The following is a 26,890-nucleotide window of genomic DNA, read 5'->3' as shown; positions in this document are numbered from 1 at the left end:
ACACAATACCCCATAAAAATATCAGAACTGAAATATAACATTTACATAAGTATTCAGACCCTTTACTCAGTACTTTGTTGAAGGACCTTTGGAAGTGATTAGAGCCTTGAGTTTTCTCAATGCACTTTCTCAATGCATTGTAAATACACAGTATGTATAAACAGTATAACAAAAATGCACACCTGTATTTGGGGAGTTTTTCCCATTCTTCTCTGCAGATCCTCTCAAGCTCTGTCAGGTTGGATGAGGAGCGTTGCTGCACAGCTATTTTCAGGTCTCTCCAGAGATGTTCGATCGGGTTCAAGTCCGGGCTCTGGCTGGGCCACTCAAGGACATTCATAGACTTGTCCTGAAGCCACTCCTGCGTTGTCTTGGCTGTGCGCTTAGGGTCGTTGTCCTGTTGGAAGGTGAACCTTTGCCCCAGTCTGAGGTCCCGAGTGCTCTGGAGCAGGTTTTCATCAAGGATCTTTCTGTACTTTACTCCATTCATCTTTCTCTCGATCTTGACTAGTCTTCCAGTCCCTGCCGCAGAAAAACATCTCGACAGCATGATGCTGCCACCACCATGTTTCACCGTAGGGATGGTGCCAGGTTTCCTCCAGACGCTTGGCATTCAGGCCAAAGAGTTCAAACTTAGTTTCATCAGACCAGAGAATCTTGTTTCTCATGGTCTGAGAGTCCTTTAGGTGCCTTTTGGCAAATTCCAAGCGAGCTGTTATGTGCCTTTTACTGAGGAGTGGCTTCCGTCTGGCCACTCTACCATAAAGGCCTGACTGGTGGAGTGCTGCAGAGATGGTTGTCCTTCTGGAAGTTTATCCCATCTTCACAGAGGAACTCTGGAGCTCTGTCAGAGTGACCATCGGGTTCTTGGTCACCTCCCTGACGAAGGCCCTTCTCCCCCTATTGCTTAGTTTGGCCGGGCTGTCAGCTCTAGGAAGTCTCTTGGTGGTCCCAAACTTCTTCCATTTAAGAATGATGGAGGCCACTGTGTTCTTGGGGACCTTCAATGGTGCAGAAATGTGTTGGTACCCTTCCTCAGATCTGTGCTTCGACACAGTCGGTGCTCTACGGACAATTCCTTGAACCTCATGGCTTGGTTTTTGCTCTGACATGCAATGTAACACAAGCATTTCGTTGCACCCGCTATAACATCTGCTAGACTTTATGCATCCCCATTTCCTTCCTTTTATTCAACACAACCTTCCATAGAGATCGTATCAGTATCAGTCTTAACTAATGCGTAGGGGACCAAGAAGTAAATGGTTCCTAATCACCACCCTGTTACTCATATCACATATGCTATGGACCTTGTGTTGTGTTCATTATAGAAGGCAATGGAAAAGTTTTGCAATGGAAAACGCATATGAGTGTTTCTTATTGGACAAGTCCAGGTAGTTCCTCCCTGTTTCAGACGTTTTTCGTCTGTTTGGTGCCTAATGAACACAACCCTTGGTGTGTGGTTATGATTGTATGTGTCATACTGATACTAGAAGAGGAGAGGAACTCTGAGAGAGGAAGGGTGTCACCACCTCGCAAGATCTCTGTCTTGTTATCATTTCCTATTTGGGCTTCATGTTCCTTGAAACGCTCTCAGTATGTGCTTGTGGTTTCAACATTGTGTGTGTGAGGGGGGTCTAGATTCAAGTGGATGGCAATGACAACAGAAGGAACGCTAAACTGGCACAGTTCCTTTAAAGATAAATGTCATCTGGATTTTATTTCTCTCTTTCTCTCTCACTATCTGTTTCCGTGAAATCGCCACGCACATCTCCAACTCAATCATCAAATTTGCAGACGACACAACAGTGGTAGTCCTGATTACCAACAATGACGAGACAGCCTACAGGGAGGAGGTGAGAGCCCTGACGGAGTGGTGCCAGGAAAATAACCTCTCCCTCAACGTCAACAAAACGAAGGACAGCGGAGAGAGCACGCCCCCATCCACATTAACTGGGCTGCAGTGGAGAGGGTCAAAAGCTTCAAGTTCCCCAACGTGCAAATCACTTAGGACCTGAAATGGTCAACAACGCCTCTTCAACCTCAGGAGACTGAAGAAATTCAGCTTGGCCCCTAAGACCCTCACAAACTTCTGCAGATGCACCACCTAGAGTATTCTGTCGGGCTGTATCACCACCTGGTACGGCAACTGCACCATTCTCAACCGCAGGGCTCTCCAGAGAGTGGTGCAGTCAGCCCAACACATCATTGGGGACAAATTGCCTGCCCTCCAGGACATCTAGAACACCGGTGTCACAGGAAGGCTAAGAAGCTCATCAAGGACCTCAGTCACCCGAACCATGGCCTGTTCACCTCTACCATTTAGAAGGCGGAGACAGTACAGGCACATCAAAGCCTGGACCGAGAGACTGATAAACAGCTTCTCCAGGCCATCTCAGACTGTTAAACAGTCATCACTAGCCGGCCTCCGCCCTGTTCCCTGCCCTGAACCTTAGACACTGTCACTAGCCGGTTACCACCTGGTACTCTACCCTGCACCTTAGAAACTGCTGCCCTATGTACATAGAGTCATTGAACACTGGTCACTTTAATAATGTTATTATTATAAAAAATGTTTTACCCCTTTTTCTCTCTAGTTGGTAGTTAGTCTTGTCCCATCACTGCAACTTCCGTACGGACTCGGGAGAGGCGAAGGTCGAGAGCCAAGCGTCCTCGAAAACACAACCCAACCAAGCCGCACTACTTCTTGACACAATGCCCGCTTAACCCGGAAGCCAGCCGCTCTAATGTGTCAGAGGAAACACAGTACAACAGGCGACCATGTCAGTGTGCATGCGCCCGGCCCACCACAGGAGTCGCTAGAGCGCGATGGGAAAAGGGCATCCCGACCGGCCAAATCCTCCCCTAACCCGGACGACGCTGGGACAATTGTGCACCGCCTCATGGGTCTCCCGGTCGCGGCCAGCTGCGACACAGCCCGGGATCGAACCTGGATCTGTAGTGACGCTTCAAGCACTGCAGTGCCTTAGACCGCTGCGACACTCGGGAGGCCACTGTAATAATGTTTTACCCACTTTATATTTATATACTGTATTCTAGTCATGGCTCATCCTATATAACTATTCCTTCCAGTTCTCTGCTGCCAATGGCTGGAACGAATTGCAAAAATCACTGAATGGCATATCTCCCTCACTAACTTTAAGCACCAGCTGTCAGAGCAGCTCACAGATCACTGCACCTGTACATAGCCCATCTGTAAATAGCCCATCCTACCTAACTACCTCATCCCCATACTGTTATTTTTTATTTTTTGCTCCTTTGCACCCCAGCATCTCTACATGCACATTCATCTTCTGCACATCTATCACTCCAGTGTTTAATGCTAAATTGTAATTATTTCGCCACTACGGCCTATTTATTGCCTTATCTCCCTTATCTTACCTCATTTGCACACACTGTATATAGACTTTTTCTCTATTGTGTTATTGACTGTATGTTTGTTTATTCCATGTGTAACTCTGTGTAACTCTGCTTTGCTTTATCTTGGCCAGGTCGCAGTTGTAAATGAGAACTTGTTCTCAACTGGCCTACCTGGTTAAATAAAGGTGAAATAAAAAATTACAAAACTACTGCTGTACAGACCTTTTCTATTTACATACTGTCCATACACACTATTCATATATATATTACTTATATTCCGGACTCTGACATTGCTTGTTCTGATATGTCTTCATTTTTCATAATTCTTTTAGCTTTTGGATTATGTGTGTATTATTATTGTATTGCTATATATTGCTGGAGATAGAAACTTGAATTTTGCTGCATCTGTGATAACATCTGCAAAACTGTGTACATGACAAATAAACTTTGATTGGATTTGTCTCTTTTTGTCTGTCTTTTTTACTCTATCAATTGAAATTCACTTCTACCTCCCTCATTGTCTCCCTCACTCTCTGCAGGCCCTCCATCTCCTCCCTCCGCTCCCCAGTGTCACATCCCCTATACGGAGGGACGACAGGCAGATATCCACTGTTTCTGGGATCCAGGACAGGACCCACAGATCCCCACCTCCTACAGCCTGCACTGGAATTCTACGGAGGGGTAAAGACATGTCTACTATAGCCTGTATACATCATAACTATCATATACTGTTCCTACACAGATGCAAGAATAGCTGTTTATTCGCTGTGTTTGGAAACCCGCGGTGACTCGTGGTGTTTAGAAACTGATGGGTTAATGCTGCATTTGTAACCAAGCGGGAAGTGGGAGTTTACCACCATAACGTTAGACAGAGGACTCTATATGGATAAAACCCATTTGGCATGGACATTGTCATCAAAGGATTCACCATTTTAAAGTAGTCAACTGGGTGGGACTTCCTATGGGTGAAGGAAGGATCACATGATTCCATCTGGGTCATCAGGAGGGATCAGCCAATGAATTATACTCGTGAGTAAACATTCCATAACTGTAGGTGGTAGTAAATCACCATCCTTGGCTTTATACCTGTTGAAACAACACACTCTAGATGGCAGTATGCACCCTTTCAGTTTGTTTGTCAACTCATAGAAGTAGAAGAAGAAGAAAATGGACTTATTGAAAATGGAGATGGCTCAATGGTTCTGCCCGTACCAGGGCCGGACTTATGTGCCTTACCGTACCACCTTGTCGGTCCAAATAAAATATTGAAATAGTGATAATTTATTTGACAGAGAGGCCACCGACAGAAAGACGTATCAATCTCAGATAAAGCATTCAAGCGAGCGAAACAGACAAGTTTCCCACTAGTAATTACCAGTTGGAGGATTTTCTTTTCTTCCATTCATATGTGGTAAACACAGAGAATGATAGCGATATCATCTTTATATATTTCCCATTATGGCATCTGTGAGCGCTCAGGCAGTGCCATTGAGGCCATCTCCATTTTGAAGTAGTCAAAAACATTTTTTACTACTTCTATGAGTTGGCAAACAAACTGAACGAGTGCAAACTGCGTTGTTTGTGTTGTTTGAAGAGGTATAAAGCCGAGGTGTGTGTCTCTTTGTTAACAATGGCTGGTGTGCGTTCTCTAATGTTAAGGAAGTCTCGAGGTTTTGTTCACCTGAGTTAGAATACATCATGATAAGCTGTAGACCATACTATTTACAAAGAGTTTTTATCTATATTTTTGTAGCTGTTTATTTACCACCACAAACCGATGCTGGCACTAAGACCGCACTCAACAAGCTGTATGGCACTATTAACAAACAAGAAAATGCTCATCCGGAGGCCGCGCTCCTAGTGGCCGGTGATTATAATCCAGGGAAACTTAAATCTGTCTTACATCATTTCTACCAGCATGTCACCTGTGCAACTACAGACGACAAAACTCTAGATCACCTTTACTCCACACAAGTGTCTTCACTGACATTTTCAACCTCTCCCTGAGCCAGTCTGTAATACCTACTTGTTTCAAGCAGACCACCATAGTCCCTGTGCCCAAGAACATCAAGGTACTTATCATCACAGACACCCTGGACCGACTCCAATTCGCATACCGCCCCAACAGATCCACAGATGTCGCAATCTCTATTGCACTCCACACTGCCCTATCCCACCTTTACAAGAGGAACACCTATGTGAGAATGCTGTTCATTGACTACAGCTCAGTGTTCAACACCATGGTGCCCTCCAAGCTCATCACTAAGCTAAGGACCCTGGCACTGAACACCTCCCTCTGCAACTGTATCCTGGACTTACTGACGGGCCGCTCCCAAGTGGTGAGGGTAGGCAACAACATATCCGCCACAATGACCCTAAACACGGGGGCCCCTCAAGGGTGCATGCTTAGTCCACTCCTGTACTCCCTGTTCACCCAGGGACTCCAACACCATCATTAAGTTTGCTGATGACACAACGGTGGTAGGCATGATCAGCGACGATGACAGCCCATAGGGATGAGGTCAGAGACTGCCAGGGCAACAACCTCTCCCTCAAAAGTGAGCAAGACAAAGGAGCTGATCGTGGACTACAGGAAACGGAAGGCAAAGCACCCCCTCATTCACATCGACAGGGCTGTAATGGAGTGGGTCGAGAGCTTCAAGTTTCTTGATGTCCACATCACTAAGGATCTATCATGGTCCACACACACCAACACAGTTTCTACCCCCAAGTCATAAGACCTCTAAATAGTTAGTTTAATAGCTACCCGGACAATCTGCACTGACCATATTTGCACTAACTTCTTTGACTCATCACATATATGCTGCTGCTACTGTCTATTATCTATCCTGTTGCCTAGTCACTTTATTCCTAGTTATATGTACGTATAGTGCATTTGGAAAGTATTCAGACCCCTTGACTTTTTCCACATTTTGTTATGTTATAGCCTTATACGAAAATATATTAAATTAACGTTTTTCCTCATCAATCTACACACAATAGCCCATAATGACAAAGCGAAAACAGTTTTAGTTTCTACTTTTCTACTTTAAAAAAAATTCTTAAATATAAAACAGAAATACCTTATTTACATAAGTATTCAGACCCTTTTCTATGAGACTTGAAATTGAGCTCAGGTGCATCCTCTTTCCATTGATCATCCTTGAGTGTCACGACGTCCACCGAAGGTGGCTCCCCTCCCTGTTCGGGTGGTGCTCGGCGGTCGTCGTCGCCGGTCTACTAGCTGCTACCAATCCCATTTTTCCTTTTCGTTTAGCACTGTCTGGTTTGTCACACCTGTGTCTTGTTGTGTCTGATTCGGTGTGTATATTATTCCCCGCTGCAGGTTAGGATGTGTGCGGGATTGTTACTAGTTAGTACGGTAAGGGGTGCGTGCCTGCACCACGGGATTTTGGTTTCGGTTTTGAACGGTATGTGTTTTGCCATGGACATTTGTGTTCGCTAGATTTTCGGAGTTGAGGTTTCTCCTCTGTGGGAACTGTGTTCCAATCCCTGTGGGTGGATGATATATTTAGTGTGGTTTCCTTGTGCGTTTTGTGCTGTGCTTTTGGGACCGCCTGTATTAAAATACATTTGATTCCCTGGAACCCTTCTGCTCTCCTGCTCCTGATTCCACACACACCCCCCTCTGGAAAGAGGTTGTTACATTGAGATGTTTCTACAACTTCATTGGAGTCCACCTGTCATAAATTGAATTGATTGGACATGATTTGGAAAGCCACATAACTGTCTATATAAAGTCACACAGTTGACAGTGCATGTCAGACCATAAACCAAGCCACGAGGTCGAAGGAATTGTCCGTAGAGCTTCGAGACAGGATTGTGTCGAAGCACAGATCTGGGGAAGGGTACCAACACATTTCTGCAGCATTGAAGGTCCCCAAGAACACAGTGGCCTCCATCATTCTTAAATGGAAGAAGTTTGGAACCACTAAGACTCTTCCTACAGCTGGCCGGCCGGTCAGAGCAATTGGGGGAGAAGGGCCTTGGTCAGGGAGGTGACCAAGAACCCGATGGTCCCTCTGACAGAGCTCCAGAGTTCCTCTGTGGAAATGGGAGAACCTTCCAGAAGGACAACCATCTCTGCAGCACTCCACCAATCAGGCCTTTATGGTAGAGGGGCCAGACAGAAGCCACTCCTCAGTAAAAGACACATGACAGCCTGCTTGGAGTTTGCCAAAAGCCACCTAAAGACTCACAGACCATGAGAAACAAGATTCTCTGGTCTGATGAAATCATGATTTAACTATTTGGCCTGAATGCCAAGCGTCACATCTGGAGGAAACCTGGCACCATCCCTACGGTGAAGCATGGTGGTGGCAGCGTCATGCTGTGGGGATGTTTTTCAGCGGCAGGTACTGGGAGACTAGTCAGGATCGAGGCAAAGATGAACAGAGCAAAGTACAGAGAGATCCTTGATGAAAACCTGCTCCAGAGCGATCAGGGCCTCAGACTCTGCCGAAGGTTCACCTTCCAACAGGACAACAACCCTAAGCAAACAGCCAAGACAATGCAAGAGTGGCTTCGGGACAAGGCTCTGAATGTCCTTGAGTGGCCCAGCCAGAGCCCGGACTTGAACCCGACCGAACATCTCTGGAGAGACCTGAAAATAGCTGAGCAGCGACTCTCCCCATCTAACCTGACAGAGCTTGAGAGGATCTGCAGATAAGAATGGGAGAAACTCCCCAAATACATGTGTGCCAAGCTTTTAGTGTCATACCCAAGAAGACTCAAGGCTGTAATCGCTGCCAAAGGTGCTTCAACAAAGTACTGAGTGAAGGGTCTGAATACTTATGTAAATGTATTATTTCAAATTTTCAAATTTCAAATCAAATCAAATCAAATTTATTTTTATATAGCCCTTCGTACATCAGCTGATATTCTCAAAGTGCTGTACAGAAACCCAGCCTAAAACCCCAAACAGCAAGCAAAGCATGTGAAAGAAGCACGGTGGCTAGGAAAAACTCCCTAGGAAAAACTCCCTAGAAAGGCCAAAAACCTAGGAAGAAACCTAGAGAGGAACCAGGCTATGAGGGGTGGCCAGTCCTCTTCTGGCTGTGCAGGGTGGATATTAAAACAGAACATGGTCAAAATGTTAAAATGTTAAAATGTTCATAAATGACCAGCATGGTCAAATAATAATAATCATAGTAGTTGTCGAGGGTGCAACAAGCACGTCCGGTGAACAGGTCAGGGTTCCATAGCCGCAGGCAGAACAGTTGAAACTGGAGCAGCAGCACGGCCAGGTGGACTGGGGACAGCAAGGAGTCATCATACCAGGTAGTCCTGAGGCATGGTCCTAGGGCTCAGGTCCTCCGAGAGAAAGACAGAAAGAGAGAAAGAGAGAATTAGAGAGAGCATATTTAAATACACACAGGACACCGGATAAGACAAGAGAAATACTCCAGATGTAACAGACTGACCCTAGCCCCCGACACATAAACTACTGCAGCATAAATACTGGAGGCTGAGACAGGAGGGATCAGAAGACACTGTGGCCCCATCCGATGATACCCCGGACAGGGCCAAACAGGCAGGATATAACCCCACCCACTTTGCCAAAGCACAGCCCCCACACCACTAGAGGGATGTCTCCAACCACCAACTTACCGTCCTAAGACAAGGCCGAGTATAGCCCACAACGATCTCCGCCATGGCACAACCCAAGGGGGGGGGCGCCAACCCAGACAGGAAGACCACGTCAGTGACTCAACCCACTCAAGTGACGCACCCCTCCCATGGACGGCATGGAAGAACACCAGTAGGCCAGTGACTCAGCCTCTGTAAAAGGGTTAGAGGCAGAGAATCCCAGTGGAAAGAGGGGAACCGGCAAGGCAGAGACAGCAAGGGCGGTTCGTTGCTCCAGCCTTTCCGTTCACCTTCACACTCCTGGGCCAGACTATACTTAATCATAGGACCTACTGAAGAGATAAGTCTTCAGTAAAGACTTAAAGGTTGAGACTGAGTCTGCGTCTCTCACATTGGTAGGCAGACCATTCCATAAAAATGGAGCTCTATAGGAGAAAGCCCTACCTCCAGCCGTTTGCTTAGAAATTCTAGGGACAATTAGGAGGCCTGCGTCTTGTGACCGTAGCGTACGTGTAGGTATGTACGGCAGGACCAAATCGGAAAGATAGGTAGGAGCAAGCCCATGTAATGCTTTGTAGGTTAGCAGTAAAACCTTGAAATCAGCCCTTGCCTTAACAGGAAGCCAGTGTAGGGAGGCTAACACTGGAGTAATATGATCAAATTTTTTGGTTCTAGTCAGGATTCTAGCAGCCGTATTTAGCACTAACTGAAGTTTATTTAGTGCTTTATCCGGGTAGCCGGAAAGTAGAGCATTGCAGTAGTCCAGCCTAGAAGTAACAAAAGCATGGATTAATTTTTCTGCGTCATTTTTGGACAGAAAATTTCTGATTTTTGCAATGTTACGTAGATGGAAAAAAGCTGTCCTTGAAACAGTCTTGATATGTTCTTCAAAAGAGAGATCAGGGTCCAGAGTAACGCCGAGGTCCTTCACAGTTTTATTTGAGACGACTGTACAACCATCCAGATTAATTGTCAGATTCAACAGAAGATCTCTTTGTTTCTTGGGACCTAGAACAAGCATCTCTGTTTTGTCCGAGTTTAAAAGTAGAAAGTTTGCAGCCATCCACTTCTTTATGTCTGAAACACAGGCTTCTAGCGAGGGCAATTTTGGGGCTTCACCATGTTTCATTGAAATGTACAGCTGTGTGTCGTCTGCATAGCAGTGAAATTTAACATTATGTTTTCGAATGACATCCCCAAGAGGTAAAATATATAGTGAAAACAATAGTGGTCCTAAAACGGAACCTTGAGGAACACCGAAATTTACAATTGATTTGTCAGAGGACAAACCATTCACAGAGACAAACTGATATCTTTCCGACAGATAAGATCTAAACCAGGCCAGAACTTGTCCATGTAGACCAATTTGGGTTTCCAATCCAATTATTTCAGTTTTTTATGTTTAAAATTCTTCTAAAAAATCAAAAAAACTGTTTTTGCTTTTTCATTTGGGGGTATTGTGTGTAGATTGATGAGGGGGGAAATGATTTAGTCAATTTTAGAATAAGGCTGTCACGCAACAAAATATGAAAAAAGTCACAGGGTCTGAATGCTTTCCGAAGCACTGTACCCCTGCACATTGACCCGGTACTGGTACCCCGTGTTGTCATTACTCATTTTGTATTTATCATTACTTTTATTATCACGTGTTATTACTTTTCTAAGCCCTCATTGGCAATTTCCATGCCAAAAACAGGTTTTATGCATCTAGAGTCCTATAGCTAACCCTATGGTGGTAAATTCCCACTTTCCACTTGATTACAAATGCACCATAAGAGGCGGACTCTTATGCTGCATTCGTAACCAAGTGGGAAGTGGGAATTTGGCTTTATTTTTCGCGGTGGTGGGCATTCACAATGCTAATCTGCAGCTAGGACTGGCACAATTACTGCATAACTGTGTAATCGACGGTTATGGATGAAAACTGTCAATAAAATAAAATAACTGTCATAACCATGCTGTGGAACAAACAACTGACTGAAGATGGGACTGCTGGGCGTTCTTGTGGTTGAGTCCGTTTCTGCGGTAACATGGACTCTTAACATCATGAAACTTCGTTGCGCTTTGCTGAAACAAGCAAGGTGTTGTAACAAACAAGTCTTCGGTTGCCTAGGCAAAACCTCTCTCCCTGCAGCATCAGCACATACAGAAATACTGTAGAATGAATAAAACAGGCTTGGAACCTCTAACCCTGGCAATTTGACTGGGAAACTCATAGGTACTCTCGCAATGGCTGCCTTCTATTGTGATGCAATAATTTCCATGGTAATGTAAAATTTTAATTCTAATGATTTTAACTGATGTGGCTCATACATTGGAATGTCAGTTGAGTTTAATCAACAAATCACAGCACATACTGATGGGTACGTGTCCTGCTTTTACTTCCTGCTTTGCTCCTAGGTTGACGATGGTAAGGTAAACGTCACAATAATGCGAAAGTTGTACCGCTCTGAATCAACCATGGGACCAACTCAAGCATTGTAGCTACGGTGCCTAGGCTGAAGGCAACCGGTTTGAAGCATATCATAAGGCTGGTGAAAAAATAAGCACTTTATGCTAATGCAAGGAAAAATACTACAACCATCTAGCCAACATATAGGTTGAAGATTTCAAGGTTAAGACAACAGTGTTCTAATTTACCATAACTCTTTGCAATTCATGGGACCAGTGTTGCTAGTTAGCAATGGCGCTGATCCCATGAATGTTTATTTTCAAATGCTTCTGCATGGAATTATTACAATGCCTTAATCTTTGTATTTTCTTACCTAGACTAGTAGTCTAGGTTAAAAAAAAAAATACAAGCACAGAGTTTCTAAACCCAGAGCCACAAAATCGCAAAACTTCCGGGAACGATTGAGAAACAGACCAAACAGACCAGTCGTGGGGTTCGAGAAGTCAATGAGAGAAATGACAAATTCTTCCGTTAGTTGTTAATTTTATTGAAATCGAAAGGGACAACCTAGATTCGATCCAATGTCTTAAAGATGCACTATGTTTGCTAAAATTCTAATAGCTCGCCTAATTTCAGTTTGTGACAAAACAAGCAAGTACAGTGTGGAGAATCATTGTACCATCTAATATCTTTCCCACAACCAACAATATAGTATTTTTAGCTGTTTGAAGCTTGTGTACAAAACCGAAAGTAAAAGACACAAAAACAAAACTTAAGAACGGAAAGCATAGAAATAGCGCACATAGAACATATGTACCTCTTCTTAAACTTCCTTTCAATGAGAATGACAGATCTATAACACTAAAAACTATGTTAATTTGGTCCGGTTGCCCAAAAAATTACATATTGTAGCTTTAAGTAGTTGAACTTGTTATTACTCAAACCTCGTGAAGGTGACAAAATGACACGTTTTAATTTTCGTCAAAAACTACTTCATATTGAAGGAGTGCCTGTCATGGCGGTCGAAAGGAGCGGACCAAAGTGCAGCGTGGTTGTAGTTCCACATTTGATTAAATCCGTGAAACTTTGCAATACACAAATAACTGAAAATGACAAAACAACAAACCGTGACACAGAGAGAAACAAACACTATTCAAAATATATAATCACCCACAAAACCCAGGAAGAAAAACCCCTACTTAAATATGATCTCCAATTAGAGACAACGAGGACCAGCTGCCTCCAATTGGAGATCATCCCAAACAAGCCAACATAGAAATACAAAAACTAGAACCTAAGAACATAGAAATAGAAAACCTAGAAAAACACAAAACACAATAGTAGAGTAGGTCATGCCCTGACCTACTCTACCATAGAAAATCACATCTTACTATGGTCAGGACGTGACAGTGCCTTTGATTTGACAGCTTGCACATGCGCAGTTCGACGCGAGACAACCGTGTTTTTAAATTTGTTAAATGTATTTTTTATTTATTTTTTAACAAACATCAACAAACAAAAGAGGAATAGTCACATGCAAACAAGCATACATACAAACGATTTACATTGCCAGGAATCCTAAACAAACAAATCATATTCATTAATAATACCACAAGTTTTAATTGTCTTTTTGTTTTTCATTTTAGTTAAAGTAGTGCCACATTGTTTAAATTCATTTATAAAGTGAAAAAAGTTTGGTTTTGAATTAGACCATTTGCATTTGTGAATATGAAATGTACCTAGTATTATTAGCAGTTGAATTAAATATACTACATCTTTATCTATGTCAGAATTTCTGAAATAAATAATTGTATCAAAACCATTAAATAGTACAACCTTTCCTATTTTTTTGTAACAAAATTCTGTATGTCAATCCCAAAAAATGTACTGTAAATACAGGCAAAAAACAAATGCAAAATGGTCTCTTTCTCCATTCCACAGAAATCACAGTTATAGTCAATATTTAGCTTGAATCTTTCCAAAACATGTTTCACAGGAATAATTCTATCTAACATTTTAAATGAAACTTCCTTTACTTTTTTACTGATACAATATTTGTTAGCAATTTTCCAAGCTTTCCCCCACTGTATATCACCATAGATATTTGACCGAAAGAATCTTGCTGAGGAAATTGTAGTATCACAAACAATATTCCTAATCTGTTTATTACTACATTTATCTTTGATGTTAATATTGCCAATGAATATATTTTCATGTAAATCTATGTTACTTACACCAACCACAGAGGAATTTAAAAGAGATACAACCCTCCTTGGAATCGCATCAAAAAATATTGCATATTCTTTTGGGGTTATTGGAATTTAAAACTTATCAAGAAATTCCCCATATGAGAGTAGATATTCATCCTCATTCAGTAACTGACCAACCAACATACTTCAGAATCCAATTTATTTTAAAAGTATTATTTAGAGTATTGAAATCTAAAACCTCAAGACCTCCTTGTTCTTGGGGATTGTCACATCCTGACCATAGAAAGCTCTTATTTTCTATGATAGAGTAGGTCAGGGCGTGACTGGGGGTTGATCTAGTTTATTTATTTCTATGTGGGGTTCTAGGTTTTATTTTCTATGTTGGTGATTTGTATGATTCCCAATTAGAGGCAGCTGGTAATCGTTGTCTCTAATTGGGGATCATACTTAAGTAGCTTGTTTTTCACTTGGGGGTTATGGGATATTGTTTATGTGTAGTTGCATTGTTAGTCACAGTTCGTTTATTCTTTATTTGTTTTGTATTTTTCTAAAGTTTCACTTTGTAATAAATTATGTGGAACGCTACTCACGCTGCGCCTTGGTCCGATCATTATTATGACGAACGTGACAGAATATCCCATCCGACCAGGACCAAGCAGCATGACCAGGTGAAGGAGTCCTGGACTTGGGAAGAGATTCTGGATGGGAAGGGATCCTGGACTTGGGAAGAAATACTGGCAGGACAGGATCGCCTTCCATGGCGGGAGACGCAAGCGGTGAAGGAAGGACAGCGATGACGACAGGGTTCGCGGCCACGACACAAGCCCAAGAAGCAACCTCAAAATATTTTTTGGGGGGGGCACATGGGTTGGTCGGCAAGGGGCGAGTCGGAGAGCGAAGAGGAATATTGGGGTGAGTCAGAGTCCGTTGAGGAGTTATTGGAGGAGAGTGAACGGAGGGGAGATTTAGAGACTTTCGAGGAATTGTTGGATAAATTGGAGGAGAGTGAAGAGAGAGAGCTGTTGGTTTGGCGTAGTATGCATGGCATTCACCCTGAGGAGCGTGTTAGTCGTCCAATGCCACCTGTGTCAGCTCCCCGTACTCGTCCTGAGAAGTGTGTTAAAGTTCCGGTACAATTGAGGCCGGCTATACGCACCAGGTCTCCAGTGCGCCTTTACAGCCCAGTATGTCCTGTGTCACCTTCTCGTACTCTCCCTGAAGTTCGTGTCCCCAGTCCGGTGCGTCCTGTGCCTGCTCCCCGCACTCGCCCTGAAGTGCGTGTCACCAGTCCGGTGCTACCTGTATCGGCCTCACGCATCAGGCCTCCAGTGCGCCTTCACAGTCCAGGATATCCTGTGCTAGCTCTACGCACTGTGTCACCAGTGTGCCTTCACAGCCCAGTGTGTCCTGTGCCAGCGCCCCGCACTTGCCGGGCTAAAGTGAGCATCCAGCCAGGACGGGTTGTGCCAGCTCTATGCTCCAGATCTCCAGTGCGCCTCCACGGTCCAGTATATCCTGCACCGGTTCTATGCACCAGGTCTCCAGTGCGCCTCCACAGCCCAGTGCGTCCTGTGCCTGCTCCCCGTACTCGCCCTGAAGTGCGTGTCACCAGTTTGCCACCACCTGTGCCGGCTCCACGCACTAGGTCTTCAGTGTGCATTCCCAGTCCTGTACGTCCTGTGCCTCCTCCTCGCACTCTTCCTGAAGTGTGTGTCCTCAGTCAGGTACGTCCTGTGCCTGCTCCCCGCACTTGCCCTGAAGTGTGTGTCACCAGTTTGGCACCACCTGTGCCGGATCCACGCACTAGGTCTTCAATGCGCGTTCCCAGTCCAGTACGTCCTGTGCCTCCTCTTCGCACTCTTCCTGAAGTGCGTGTTACCAGTCTGGCGCCACCTGTGCCGGTCCCACGCATCAGGCCTCCAGTGCGCCTTCCCGTTCCAGAGCTTCAGGCGACGGACCCCGGTCCAGAGCTTCAGGCGACGGACCCCGGTCCAGAGCTTCAGGCGACGGTCCCCGGTCCGGAACCTCCAGGCGACGGTCCCCGGTCCGGAACCTCCAGGCGACGGTCCCCGGCCCGGAACCTCCAGGCGACGGTCCCCGGTCCGGAACCTCCTGAGTCGGTCCGCGGTCCGGAGCCTCCAGCAACGGTCGGCGGTCTGGAGTCTCCACCGATGCTGGCGGATTCACAGGATGAGAGGGTTCTTCGTCCTGCACCAGAGCCGCCTCCAATGCTGGCGGATCCGCAGGATGAGAGGGTTCTTCGTCCTGCACCAGAGCCGCCACCGACACTAGACACCCCCCCATAACCCTCCCTTTTTTTTGTTTCAGGTTTTGCGGTTGGAGTCCGCACCTTTGGGGGGGGGTACTGTCACGTCCTGACCAGCTTTTATTTTCTATGATAGAGTAGGTCAGGGCGTGATTGGGGGTTGATCTAGTTTATTTATTTCTATGTGGGGTTCTAGGTTTTATCATATGTTGATGATTTGTGTGATTCCCAATTTGAGGCAGCTGGTAATCGTTGTCTCTAATTGGGGATCATACTTAAGTAGCTTGTTTTTCACTTGGGGGTTATGGGATATTGTTTGTGTAGTTGCATTGTTAGTCACGGTTTGTTTATTCTTTATTTGTTTTGTATTTTTCTAAAGTTTCACTTTGTAATAAATTATGTGGAACGCTACTCACGCTGCACTTTGGTCCGATCATTATTATGACGAACGTGACAGGTATTAGTGAGAATATATTTTTGTAGATGGCGAGGCATGTTCCTCCAAATAAAATGATAAAGAATCTTATCTAAGTCCTTTACAATTTTAGGGGGTAAGTCAAGTGATAACGAGACATAAACCGATCTGGATAGCCCTTCAGCTTTGGACAATAAAACCCAACCGTATAATGAAATATCTCTCATCAACCAGAGGTTCATTTTCTTCTTTGTTTTCTCAATAATGGGGTTAAAGTTTAATTCACTCCTTTGTTTTTCATCCTTGCATATAACAATTCCAAAATAAGTAACCTTATCTTTAATTGGGATACCATATACTTCCTGTAAAACACAATCCTTGAGTGGAAATAAGAATTACTTATTGATATTAATTTTCAAACCCGAAACTAAGGAAAAGTCTTCAATACAGGAAGTATATGGTGGTATCATCATCCATTTGACATAGTTTAAATTCCTTGCCAAGTGCTGAAACTCCTTGATAATTCCCTTTCTTGTTATGAAAAGCCATAATTTGAGTATCCAATAAAAATGGACTAATTGGGCAGCCCTGCCTAATGCCACGGCCAATATCAAATCTTTGGGATGTCCCGTGAGCTAATTTTACAGAGCTAGTACAACCACTATATAAAGTTTGGACTGCTTTCAAAAAAAAATCACCAAACCCCAAAAAACGAATTGCTTTGAACATAAACTCATGTTCTACACTGTCAAAAGCTTTATAAAAACCAACAAACATAAGAAAACTCATCAAGGATGAGGTCATTATAGTCAATCATATCTAAGATCAACCTGATGTTATTACTAATGTGTCGACCATGCATAAAACCAGATTGTTCTTCATCAATTATATGATGCAAGCCTCGTTTCAACCTCTTAGCAATACAAGGGCAAATAATTACCCATCATTATTCAACAGGCAAATGGGTCTCCAGTTGTCTATATAAAGAGTATCCTTATTAGGTTTGGGAATCAAAGTAATTACACCTTGCTTTAAGGAAGCCGGTAACTCCCCTTTTTCTATGGATTCTTGAAACATAGCAAGAATTTATCATTGAATGCTTTATAAAACTCGCTTATTAAACCATCATTTCCAGGGGACCTATTGTCCTTAAGGCTTTTAATACAGTCTATCTCAATTTCAGATAACTCATCACAAAAATCCCTGAAATCATTATCAATCTTCTTAGCAATGTTTGCTACATTGTCTAAGAAAAGATCTATATTGGAAGTTGATTGGAAGTGTTTCTTCACATGAGTTTAGCTAGCCAACGTCACCATGACATCAACTACAAGTGTGATCAGGGATTTCTATTGGAGAAGCAGTTTAGCCTATCTTCATACTGTACTGTCTTTGATACAAGGTTAAGACAACGTAGTAATGCCATGTGGAAGCGTCCGAAACAAAAAACACATTCGACCAGTGCCATTGATTACTACCAGAGATGAAGAGAATGAGAAAGGCTGAACGCAGCGGAAAATCTGTCTCTTTCCAGCAGGTGGCGTTTTTTCGTTGTTTCGCCCACTGAGTTTTTTCATGGAGGTTAATGAGAGTGTCGAATTTGGTCAACCAAAAAATGTATGGCTTATTTTCTACGTGAAGTTTATTTGATCGAATAGAAGTTTCGTAATACTTAAGTTGTTATGAGTGTACTGATATAAGTAGGACATGTGATGTCCCGGCAACTTTGAGAAAAAACACTTTATATTGGAGTTGTCGCGATGGCTATGCATATTCATGAAATGAAGCTAGTAGCATAGCATCTCTGTCTATTGAATACACGCGGTTGATGTCGGAAACCCTCTTTCAATAGTCAAAAAAGGACCACAATAATGAGATGTATCCACCAATACAAATAAAGGATAGGCGGGAGCTAGTCAGCCCGCAGCGCCACTTTGTGGACAACTAGGATGGAGAGACATGTATCTTGTCAGTATCCATAACCTTTGTAACTACTAGGTGCCGAGGCTAACTAGCAATGTTGGTCCCATGAATTGCAAAGAGTTATGGGATATTAGAACCCCGTTGTTAACCTTGTAATCTTCAACCTAAACTCAGCAAAAAAGAAACGTCCCTTTTTCAGGACCCTGTCTTTCACAGATAATTCGTAAAAATCCAAATAACTTCACAGATCTTTATTGTAAAGGGTTTAAACACTGTTTTCCATGCTTGTTCAATGAACCATAAACAATTAATGAACATGCACCTGTGGAACGGTCGTTAAGACACTAACAGCTTACAGATGGTAGGCAATTAAGGTCCCAGTTATCTAATCTTAGGACACTAAAGACGCCTTTCTACTGACTGAAAAACACAGAAAGAAAGATGCCCAGGGTCCCTGCTCATCTGCGTGAACATGCCTTAGGCATGCTGCAAGGAGGCATGAGGACTGCAGATGTGGCCAGGGCAATAAATTGCAATGTCCATACTGTGAGACGCCTAAGACAGCGCTACAGGGAGACAGGATGGACAGCTGATCATCCTCGCAGTTGCAGACCACGTGTAACAACACCTGCACAGGATCGATACATCCGAACATCACACCTGCGGGACAGGTACAGGATGGTAACAACTACTGCCCGAGTTACACCGGGAACACACAATCCCTCCATCAGTGCTCAGACTGTCTGCAATAGGCTGAGAGAGGCTGGACTGAGGGCTTGTAGGCCTGTCGTAAGGCAGGTCCTCACCAGACATCACCGGCAACAACGTCGTCTATGGGCACAAACCCACCGTCGCTGGACCAGACAGGACTGGCAAAAAGTGCTCTTCACTGACGAGTCACGGTTTTGTCTCACCAGGGGTGATGGTCGGTTTCGCGTTTATCGTCGAAGGAATGAGCGTTACACCGAGGCCTGTACTCTGGAGCGGGATCGATTTGGAGGTGGAGGGTCCGTCATGGTTTAGGGCGGTGTGTCACAGCATCATCGGACTGAGCTTGCAGGCAATCTCAACGCTGTGCGTTACAGGGAAGACATCCTCCTCCCTCATGTGGTACCCTTCCTGCAGGCTCATCCTGACATGACCCTCCAGCATGACAATGCCACCAGCCATACTGCTCGTTCTGTGCGTGATTTCCTGCAGGACAGGAATGTCAGTGTTCTGCCATGGCCAGCGAAGAGCCCGGATCTCAATCCCATTGAGTACGCCTGGGACCTGTTGGATCGGAGGGTGAGGGCTAGGGCCATTCCCCCCAGAAATGTCCGGGAACTTGCAGGTGCCTTGGTGGAAGAGTGGGGTAAAATCTCACAGCAAAAACAGGCAAATCTGGTGCAGTCCATAAGGAGGAGATGCACTGCAGTACTTAATGCAGCTGGTGGCCGCTGACTGTTACTTTTGATTTTGACCCCCCCCCTTTGTTCAGGGACACATTATTCCATTTCTGTTAGTCACATGTCTGTAGAACTTGTTCAGTTTATGTCTCAGTTGTTGAATCTAGTTATGTTCATACAAATATTTACACATGTTAAGTTTGCTGAAACTAATTTTGACAGTTGACAGTTTTAGTTGACAGTAATTGACAGTTTTATTGCTGAGTTTAGATGGTTGGTGTATTTTTTTTGTAGAATTCACTTAAAATATATTTTTTCTTCACCAGCCTTATGATATGCTTCAGACCGCTTGCCTTCTGCCTAGACACCGTAGATACAACGTTAGAGTTGTTCCCATGGTTGATTCAGCGCGGATTAGTGATGCTGTTCCATCTTCACCCTAGGGGTGCATTCGTAAATTTGCTCTGGCCATCTACTCCGTTTTCAGAGCTCTCATCTCAGTGTGCCAGAGCGCAGAATAACTGACAAATTTACGAATGCGCAACAGCATTGAATATTGCCGGTGTAATTAAGCGTGATTAAATTGTTGCCAGCAGCACAGTTACAGTCACCAACGCTTTGGATAACATGGAAAAAGCCTAACCAGCTTTGCTAGTGTGTGTAAAATGGTCAGTGAGGTGTTCTCTCACTTTTGTCTGGAAGTAGCTTGCAAGCTAGCAAACTTTATCCAGTTAGCTTGGGTGCTTGACTGCCATTGTGAGGCCAGAACGCTCGGATCACCTACTCCTCCGCCAGAGCGTCCAGTGTGTGCTCTGAACGCTCCGAGAGTGAAACGCTCTGAATTTACGAACTGACAATCTGACAACTCTTTTAATTTACAAACGCCCAGAGCGCGCTCTCTGGCTCTCCAGAGTGAATTTACTAGCTTTGCACCTATGGGTACACTCACACCCATTATGCCATCATTGACTTGATGGGGACGCCCGTTTTATTGTATTTCTATGGCAGCGCATGCAATCAGGAGCGGCAGAGAGTAGAAAATGTGTCTTTTCTTTTGCTATGTGAACAGTTGTTACGGTGACCTCAGTCATTTAACTGGCCAATAACCGTCATCCAAAATTCCATGACCGTCACAGCCCTATCTGCAGCCCTGTGGCATGCTTGGTGTGTTGGAGCTAGGTCTGTGTCTGTGGTCTAAGACTGTATGTCTGCACAGTGCTGTCAGATGTGGTGTTTGAGTGGTGTGTATTTATGTGTCCTGCATCTTCCTTTTCAGCATTAGCAGCGCGGTGGAGGGCACCAATGTAAGTGGTGTGATCCCTCGTGAACTTTACACCAGTTACAGTGACCTGACTGTGTTGGTCAAAGCTGCGAACCAGCATGGCTCTGCCACGTCTACAATGGCTGCCTTCAACACTGGCGATATTAGTGAGTCAGTCAGGGATGACTTTTCTCTGTACATTCCCTATTTATTCAGAGGGACAGACATGACACTTTCAGGCTCTGTCTCTGTCTCTCTCTCTCGCTCTCTTACTGACTCTCTTTTGTGCTCTTTCTCTCCCCCCACCCTCACTCTCTCCCCCACCCTCTCTCTATCTCCTGCTTTCTCTCTTGCTCTCTCTTTCTTTCACTCTCCCACTCTGTCCTCTCTTCCCTATCCATTCCTCTACCAGAAAAGCCACCCACCCCTGAAATCACTCACCATTGCTCTCAGCCTCTGGAGATCTACTGGATTTTGCAGTGTGATGATGATCAAGGCAGCTCTGACCAACTCTGTGAGGTCCAGTATCGCACCCAGGACCAGCAGGGCTGGACTCAGGTGAGTGAGCTGAGCATGGCTGGGGTTTTGTTCATTTCCCCAAGTGTGCACTTGTTCACTTCCATTCATGGATTTAAAGTAAAATGATCGGTATAAGAAATATGTTGGAAACTCCCTCCCGCCAAAACCTACACCAATCCAACGCGGGGAGTACTGTGCACTTCAGGACAGAAGACAGGGTATTTTGGGAGCGGTCGAAATGTACCCTATGATGTTTTTTCAATTTCAGTCGGGGAGGGTTTAGTCTTTTTTAATTTAATCCAGGGGAGGGTCATGTAATTTGTAATCGATTAAATGTCATATTGAGAATTAGTTGCTTATTATATCTCGATGTGTGCTCGACGCTGCCCCTCATCCCTGATTCTCTGCTGGCGCGCAATATCAAGTGCAACTAGTGTGGTCTCAATCAAATGATCCATAGCCTATGCTTTAGGCCTAGGCTATACGAAGAGCATGCTTGGAGAAGCACAGGGCAAAGTTATATTTCTAAGAAAATGTACTTTTTTTCCTGAGTTTATCTGCTGCTGGGATGGTGTATATAAAACTAGCCTACACTGCATTACACACATGTGCGGACTAGGCCTACTGATGTCCTGTTCAGTTTGAGAGGGAGAGTGCAAAGATGAGGAGGACTGGAGGTAAGCTTCCTACTGCTATAATTGATTTTAATAAAAACAACATGTTTCGTTGCCCATAATGGAGGTATTTATCAGAGTTATTGACCTTACAATTAGCCATATTCAAGTAATTTACACAGATTATTTGGGACCAATTATAGTCATTCTACACTGCCTTTGAATTCACTTTCAGAAACACGAGTTTGGCCAGTCTTTGGTTTGAGGATCATGCGATGAGCTATGCATGCCTAGTTTGTTAATTTAGCCTAGCAGTGCTCTTATAATCCCATGCCCTAATCACAGTCAACACACATCTATTTTGTAACAACAATATCATGGAATAAAATAGAATACATTTTAAAATGATAGTTTCCCAAATGAAGAAAAGTTACTAGTGCATATAGGAACAGCGGGGACTGTGTGTAACGCGTGTCGTGTGTGGAGGACCAAGACGCAACAAGGAAGTGTATACTCATTTTCTTTTTTAATATTGAAGAAGGAGAAACAAATGAAACACGTATACAATTAACGGAAACGACACTAACAGTTCTGTCAGGTGATAAGCACAAAACAGAATACAACTACCCACAATCTACAATACAAACAAATCCCTAATTATAGGACCTTCAATCAGAAGCAACGAGGAGCCGCTGCTTCCAATTGAAGGTCAAGAACAAAACTGCACATAGAAACAGAGTGACTAGAATAAACATAGAAAATGCCCTAACATAGAACATATACCAAACCTCTAGACCACTCTAAACAAACACCCCTTGTCTATACACATAGACTAACAATCCCCGAAACATATAAACAAAATACCCCCTGCCACGTCCTGACCATACTAAACACTAACAAATAACACCTTTACAGGTCAGAACGTGACACTGTGAAGCAACACAAACATTGCCACAGACACATGCGCACACACACGATAACATACGCACTATACATACACATGGATTTAATACTGTAGATGTGGTACATTTACATTTACATTTACGTCATTTAGCAAACGCTCTTATCCAGAGTGACTTACAAATTGGTGCATTCACCATATGATATCCAGTGGAACAACCACTTTAACTGGAAGCCAGTGGACTGGAAGCCAGTGGAGTGTGCTTCAACTGGAAGCCAGTGGAGTGTGCGGAGGAGCGGGGTGACGTGAGAGAACTTGGGAAGGTTGAACACCAGACGGGCTGCGGCGTTCTGGATGAGTTGTAGGGGTTTAATGGCACAGGCAGGGAGCCCCGCCAACAGCAAGTTGCAGTAATCCAGACGGGAGATGACAAGTCCCTGGATTAGGACCTGCGCCGCTTCTTGTGTAAGGCAGGGTCGTACTCTGCGAATGTTGTAGAGCATGAACCTACAGGATCGGGTCACCGCCTTGATGTTAGCGGAGAACGACAGGGTGTTGTCCAGGGTCATGCCAAGGCTCTTAGCACTTTGGGAGGAGGACACAATGGAGTTGTCAACCGTGATGGCGAGATCATGGAATGGGCAGTCCTTCCCCGGGAGGAAGAGCAGCTCCGTCTTGCCGAGGTTCAGCTTGAGGTGGTGATCCGTCATGCACACTGATATGTCTGCCAGACCTGGTTATCAGAAGGGGAAAGGAGAAGATTAATTGTGTGTCGTCTGCATAGCAATGATAGGAGAGACCATGTGAGGATATGACAGAGCCAAGTGACTTGGTGTATAGCAAGAATAGGAGAGGGCCTAGGACTGAGCCCTGGGGGACACCAGTGGTGAGAGCACATGGTGCGGAGACGGATTCTTGCCACGCCACCTGGTAGGAGCGACCTGTCAGGTAGGACGCAATCCAAGAGTGAGCCGCGCCTGAGATGCCCAACTCGGAGAGGGTGGAGAGGAGGATCTGATGGTTCACAGTATCAAAGGCAGCAGATAGGTCTAGAAGGATGAGAGCAGAGGAGAGAGAGTTAGCTTTAGCAGTGCGGAGAGCCTCCGTGACACAGAGAAGAGCAGTCTCAGTTGAATGACCAGTCTTGAAACCTGACTGATTTGGATCAAGAAGGTCATTCTGAGAGAGATAGCAAGAGGGCTGGCCAAGGACGGCACGCTCAAGAGTTTTGGAGAGAAAAGAAAGAAGGGATACTGGTCTGTTGTTGTTGACATCGGAGGGATTGAGTGTAGGTTTTTTGAGAAGAGGTGCAACTCTCGCTCTCTTGAAGACGGAAGGGACGTAGCCAGCGGTCAAGGATGAGTTGATGAGCGAGGTGAGGTAAGGGAGAAGGTCTCCGGAAATGGTCTGAAGAAGAGAGGAGGGGATAGGGTCAAGCGGGCAGGTTGTTGGGCGGGCGGCCGGCCGTCACAAGTTGCAAAATTTCATCTGGAGAGAGAGGGGAGAAAGAGGTCAAAGCATAGGGTAGGGCAATGTGAGCAGGACCAGCAGTGTCGTTTGACTTAACAAACGAGGATCGGATGTCGTCAACCTTCTTTTCAAAATGGTTGACAAAGTCATCCGCAGGAGGAGGGGGGGAGGGGGAGGAGGATTCAGGAGGGAGGAGAAGGTGGCAAAGAACTTCCAAGGGTTGGAGGCAGATGCTTGGAATTTAGAGTGGTAGAAAGTGGCTTTAGCAGCAGAAACAGAGGAAGAAAATGTGGAGAGGAGGGAGTGAAAAGATGCCAGGTCCGCAGGGAGGCTAGTTTTCCTCCATTTCCGCTCGGCTGCCCGGAGCCCTGTTCTGTGAGCTCGCAATGAGTCATCAAGCCACGGAGCAGGAGGGGAGGACCGAGCCGGTCGGGAGGATAGGGGACATAGAGAGTCAAAGGATGCAGAAAGGGAGGAGAGGAGGGTTGAGGATCAGGAGATTGGTTGGAGAAGCACACAGTGTGTTGTGATATCTGTGAATGTATTGGAATGTTTTTTAAATTGTATAAACTGCCTTGACAGGCTACAGGAGAGGCTACGCTAATGCAAAGGAGATTGGAATGAAAATTAACTAAACAACTGGGGAAGCGTAGTGGTGGAGTAGGGGCCTGAAGGCACACAGTGTGTTGTGATATCTGTGAATGTATTGGAATGTTTTTAAAATTGTATAAACTGCCTTAATCTTGCTGGACCCCAGGAAGAGTAGCTGCCACTTTGGCAGCAGCTAATGGGGATCCATAATAAATACAAATACAAATAGGGCTAACTGATGATATGTGGTTGCTGTGTTAAAAAATGAATGGCTTTTTCTCTAGTTCATTGATCATCAGGTATTTCAGTTGTAACTGGTTCTGTTGCGTTCAATTTTTGCAGTTGATAGAGAACTTTGGCTACTTTGCCATGTAATGCTTACAAAACTAAGAACAGTTTCTAAAACTGCATATCTAAGGCTCTGGTCTGTCCTAGGAGTGAGGGTAAATGAAAGTCATGTTCTCTGCTATCCACTTTGTTGTAATTATTATTCTGGGTATTGGGGAGGGTCACTTGTTTATTTTTTCAAACATTCAGTCCCTTAGATGTAGGAAATGAAACATTGAAATACCATTGTCTCTCGATTATCTGGGAATTTTGCACTGGGAATGTTGTCCTTCTGAGTTAGGGATGGGTAACTTTTTGAGGCTTAGGGCCGCACGCACAATTTTTTTGGGACCAATTTGTTTGTCAAAATCTATTTGCATGCAGAAAAGGCCAGCTATTTCAAAAATATATAGCTCCATTATAATTTTACTTTCTATAAGCTATTAAATGTGCAATGTAGCCTGGAGTTGCTTTTTAATCCAAAATAATCCCTCATCCCCCCCATCCCTGGGGCTGCCTCTTGCCCATCCCTGTTCTTTTGTGTGTCATTCTTTCATGTCCTGCTCAGGAAGAGGACATTCTACGCAGCTTCCTGCTCCTGACTCCACGGCCCTACACTGTTTATGAGTTCCAGGTGCGCTGTGCCTGTGAGGGCCCTCAGGCCCTGATGAGTGACTGGAGCTCAGTCTACACAGCACAGAGTTCTGAGTCAGGTCTGTCAGTGGGTGCTGATGGGTAATGTAATCCTGTGGTCTCCACAGCTTGAAAATATTTGTTCACTTATTCTGTGGTGATAGATGATTCAACTATTTCTCTCTCTTTCTCAGCACCTGTGAAAGCATTGGATGTGTGGAGTGACTGTGGAGTCACCTCTGAGCTTTCTCAATGTGCCCTTATGTGGAAGGTATGTTAACACAACATCCCATCATAATAGGTAATATATATATATATATATATATATATATATATATATATATATATATATATATATATACACACACACACACACACACATACACTACCGTTCAAAAGTTTGGGGTCACTTAGAAATGTCCTTGTTTTTGAAAGAAAAGCACATTTTTTGTCCATTTAAAATAACATCAAATTGATCAGAAATACAGTGTAGACATTGTTAATGTTGTAAATTACTATTGTAGCTGGAAACGGCTGATTTAAAAAAAAATAATAATAATAATGGAATATCTACATAGGCGTACAGAGGCCCAGCATCAGCAACCATCACTCCTGTGTTCCAATGGCACGTTGCGTTAGCTAATCCAAGTTTATCATTTTAAAAGGCTAATTGATCATTAGAAAACCCGTTAGAAATTATGTTAGCACAGCTGAAAACTTGTCGGATTAAAGAAGCAATAAAACTGGCCTTTAGACTAGTTGAGTATCTGGAGCATCAGCATTTGTTAGCTCAAAATGGCCAGAAACAAAGTACTTTCTTCTGAAACTCGTCAGTCTATTCTTGTTCTGAGAAATGAAGGCTATTCCATGTGAAAAATTGCCAAGAAACTGAAGATCAAGTACAACGTTGTGTACTACTCCCTTCACAGAGCAGCGCAAACTGGCTCTGATGGTTGCTGATAATGGGCCTCTGTACGCCTATGTAGATATTC

General features: G+C 44.3%; 1 protein-coding gene across 2 annotated transcripts in view; it reads left to right on the top strand.

Annotated features, from left to right (window-relative positions):
• The window catches only part of LOC106568321 (interleukin-6 receptor subunit beta), a 37,938-nt gene that overhangs the window by 3,905 nt on the left and 7,143 nt on the right, over positions 1-26,890 (top strand). Inside the window, exons 3-8 of one of the 2 annotated variants that reach the window (XM_045719919.1) lie at positions 3,510-3,563; positions 3,918-4,059; positions 20,859-21,010; positions 21,256-21,401; positions 25,834-25,978; positions 26,093-26,169. In XM_045719919.1, the coding sequence (XP_045575875.1) occupies positions 20,983-21,010; positions 21,256-21,401; positions 25,834-25,978; positions 26,093-26,169 (396 nt within the window). In that variant the 5' untranslated portion in view covers positions 3,510-3,563; positions 3,918-4,059; positions 20,859-20,982. The remainder of the gene's footprint in view (positions 1-3,509; positions 3,564-3,917; positions 4,060-20,858; positions 21,011-21,255; positions 21,402-25,833; positions 25,979-26,092; positions 26,170-26,890) is intronic. The other variant, XM_045719918.1, reaches the window with a different exon arrangement.

The sequence above is a fragment of the Salmo salar genome, chromosome ssa06 (assembly GCF_905237065.1).
Source record: "Salmo salar chromosome ssa06, Ssal_v3.1, whole genome shotgun sequence".
NCBI classification, from domain to species: domain Eukaryota; kingdom Metazoa; phylum Chordata; class Actinopteri; order Salmoniformes; family Salmonidae; genus Salmo; species Salmo salar.
The sequence above is the reverse complement of the archived record's forward strand: the minus strand, read 5'-3'. Positions and strand labels throughout refer to the sequence as shown.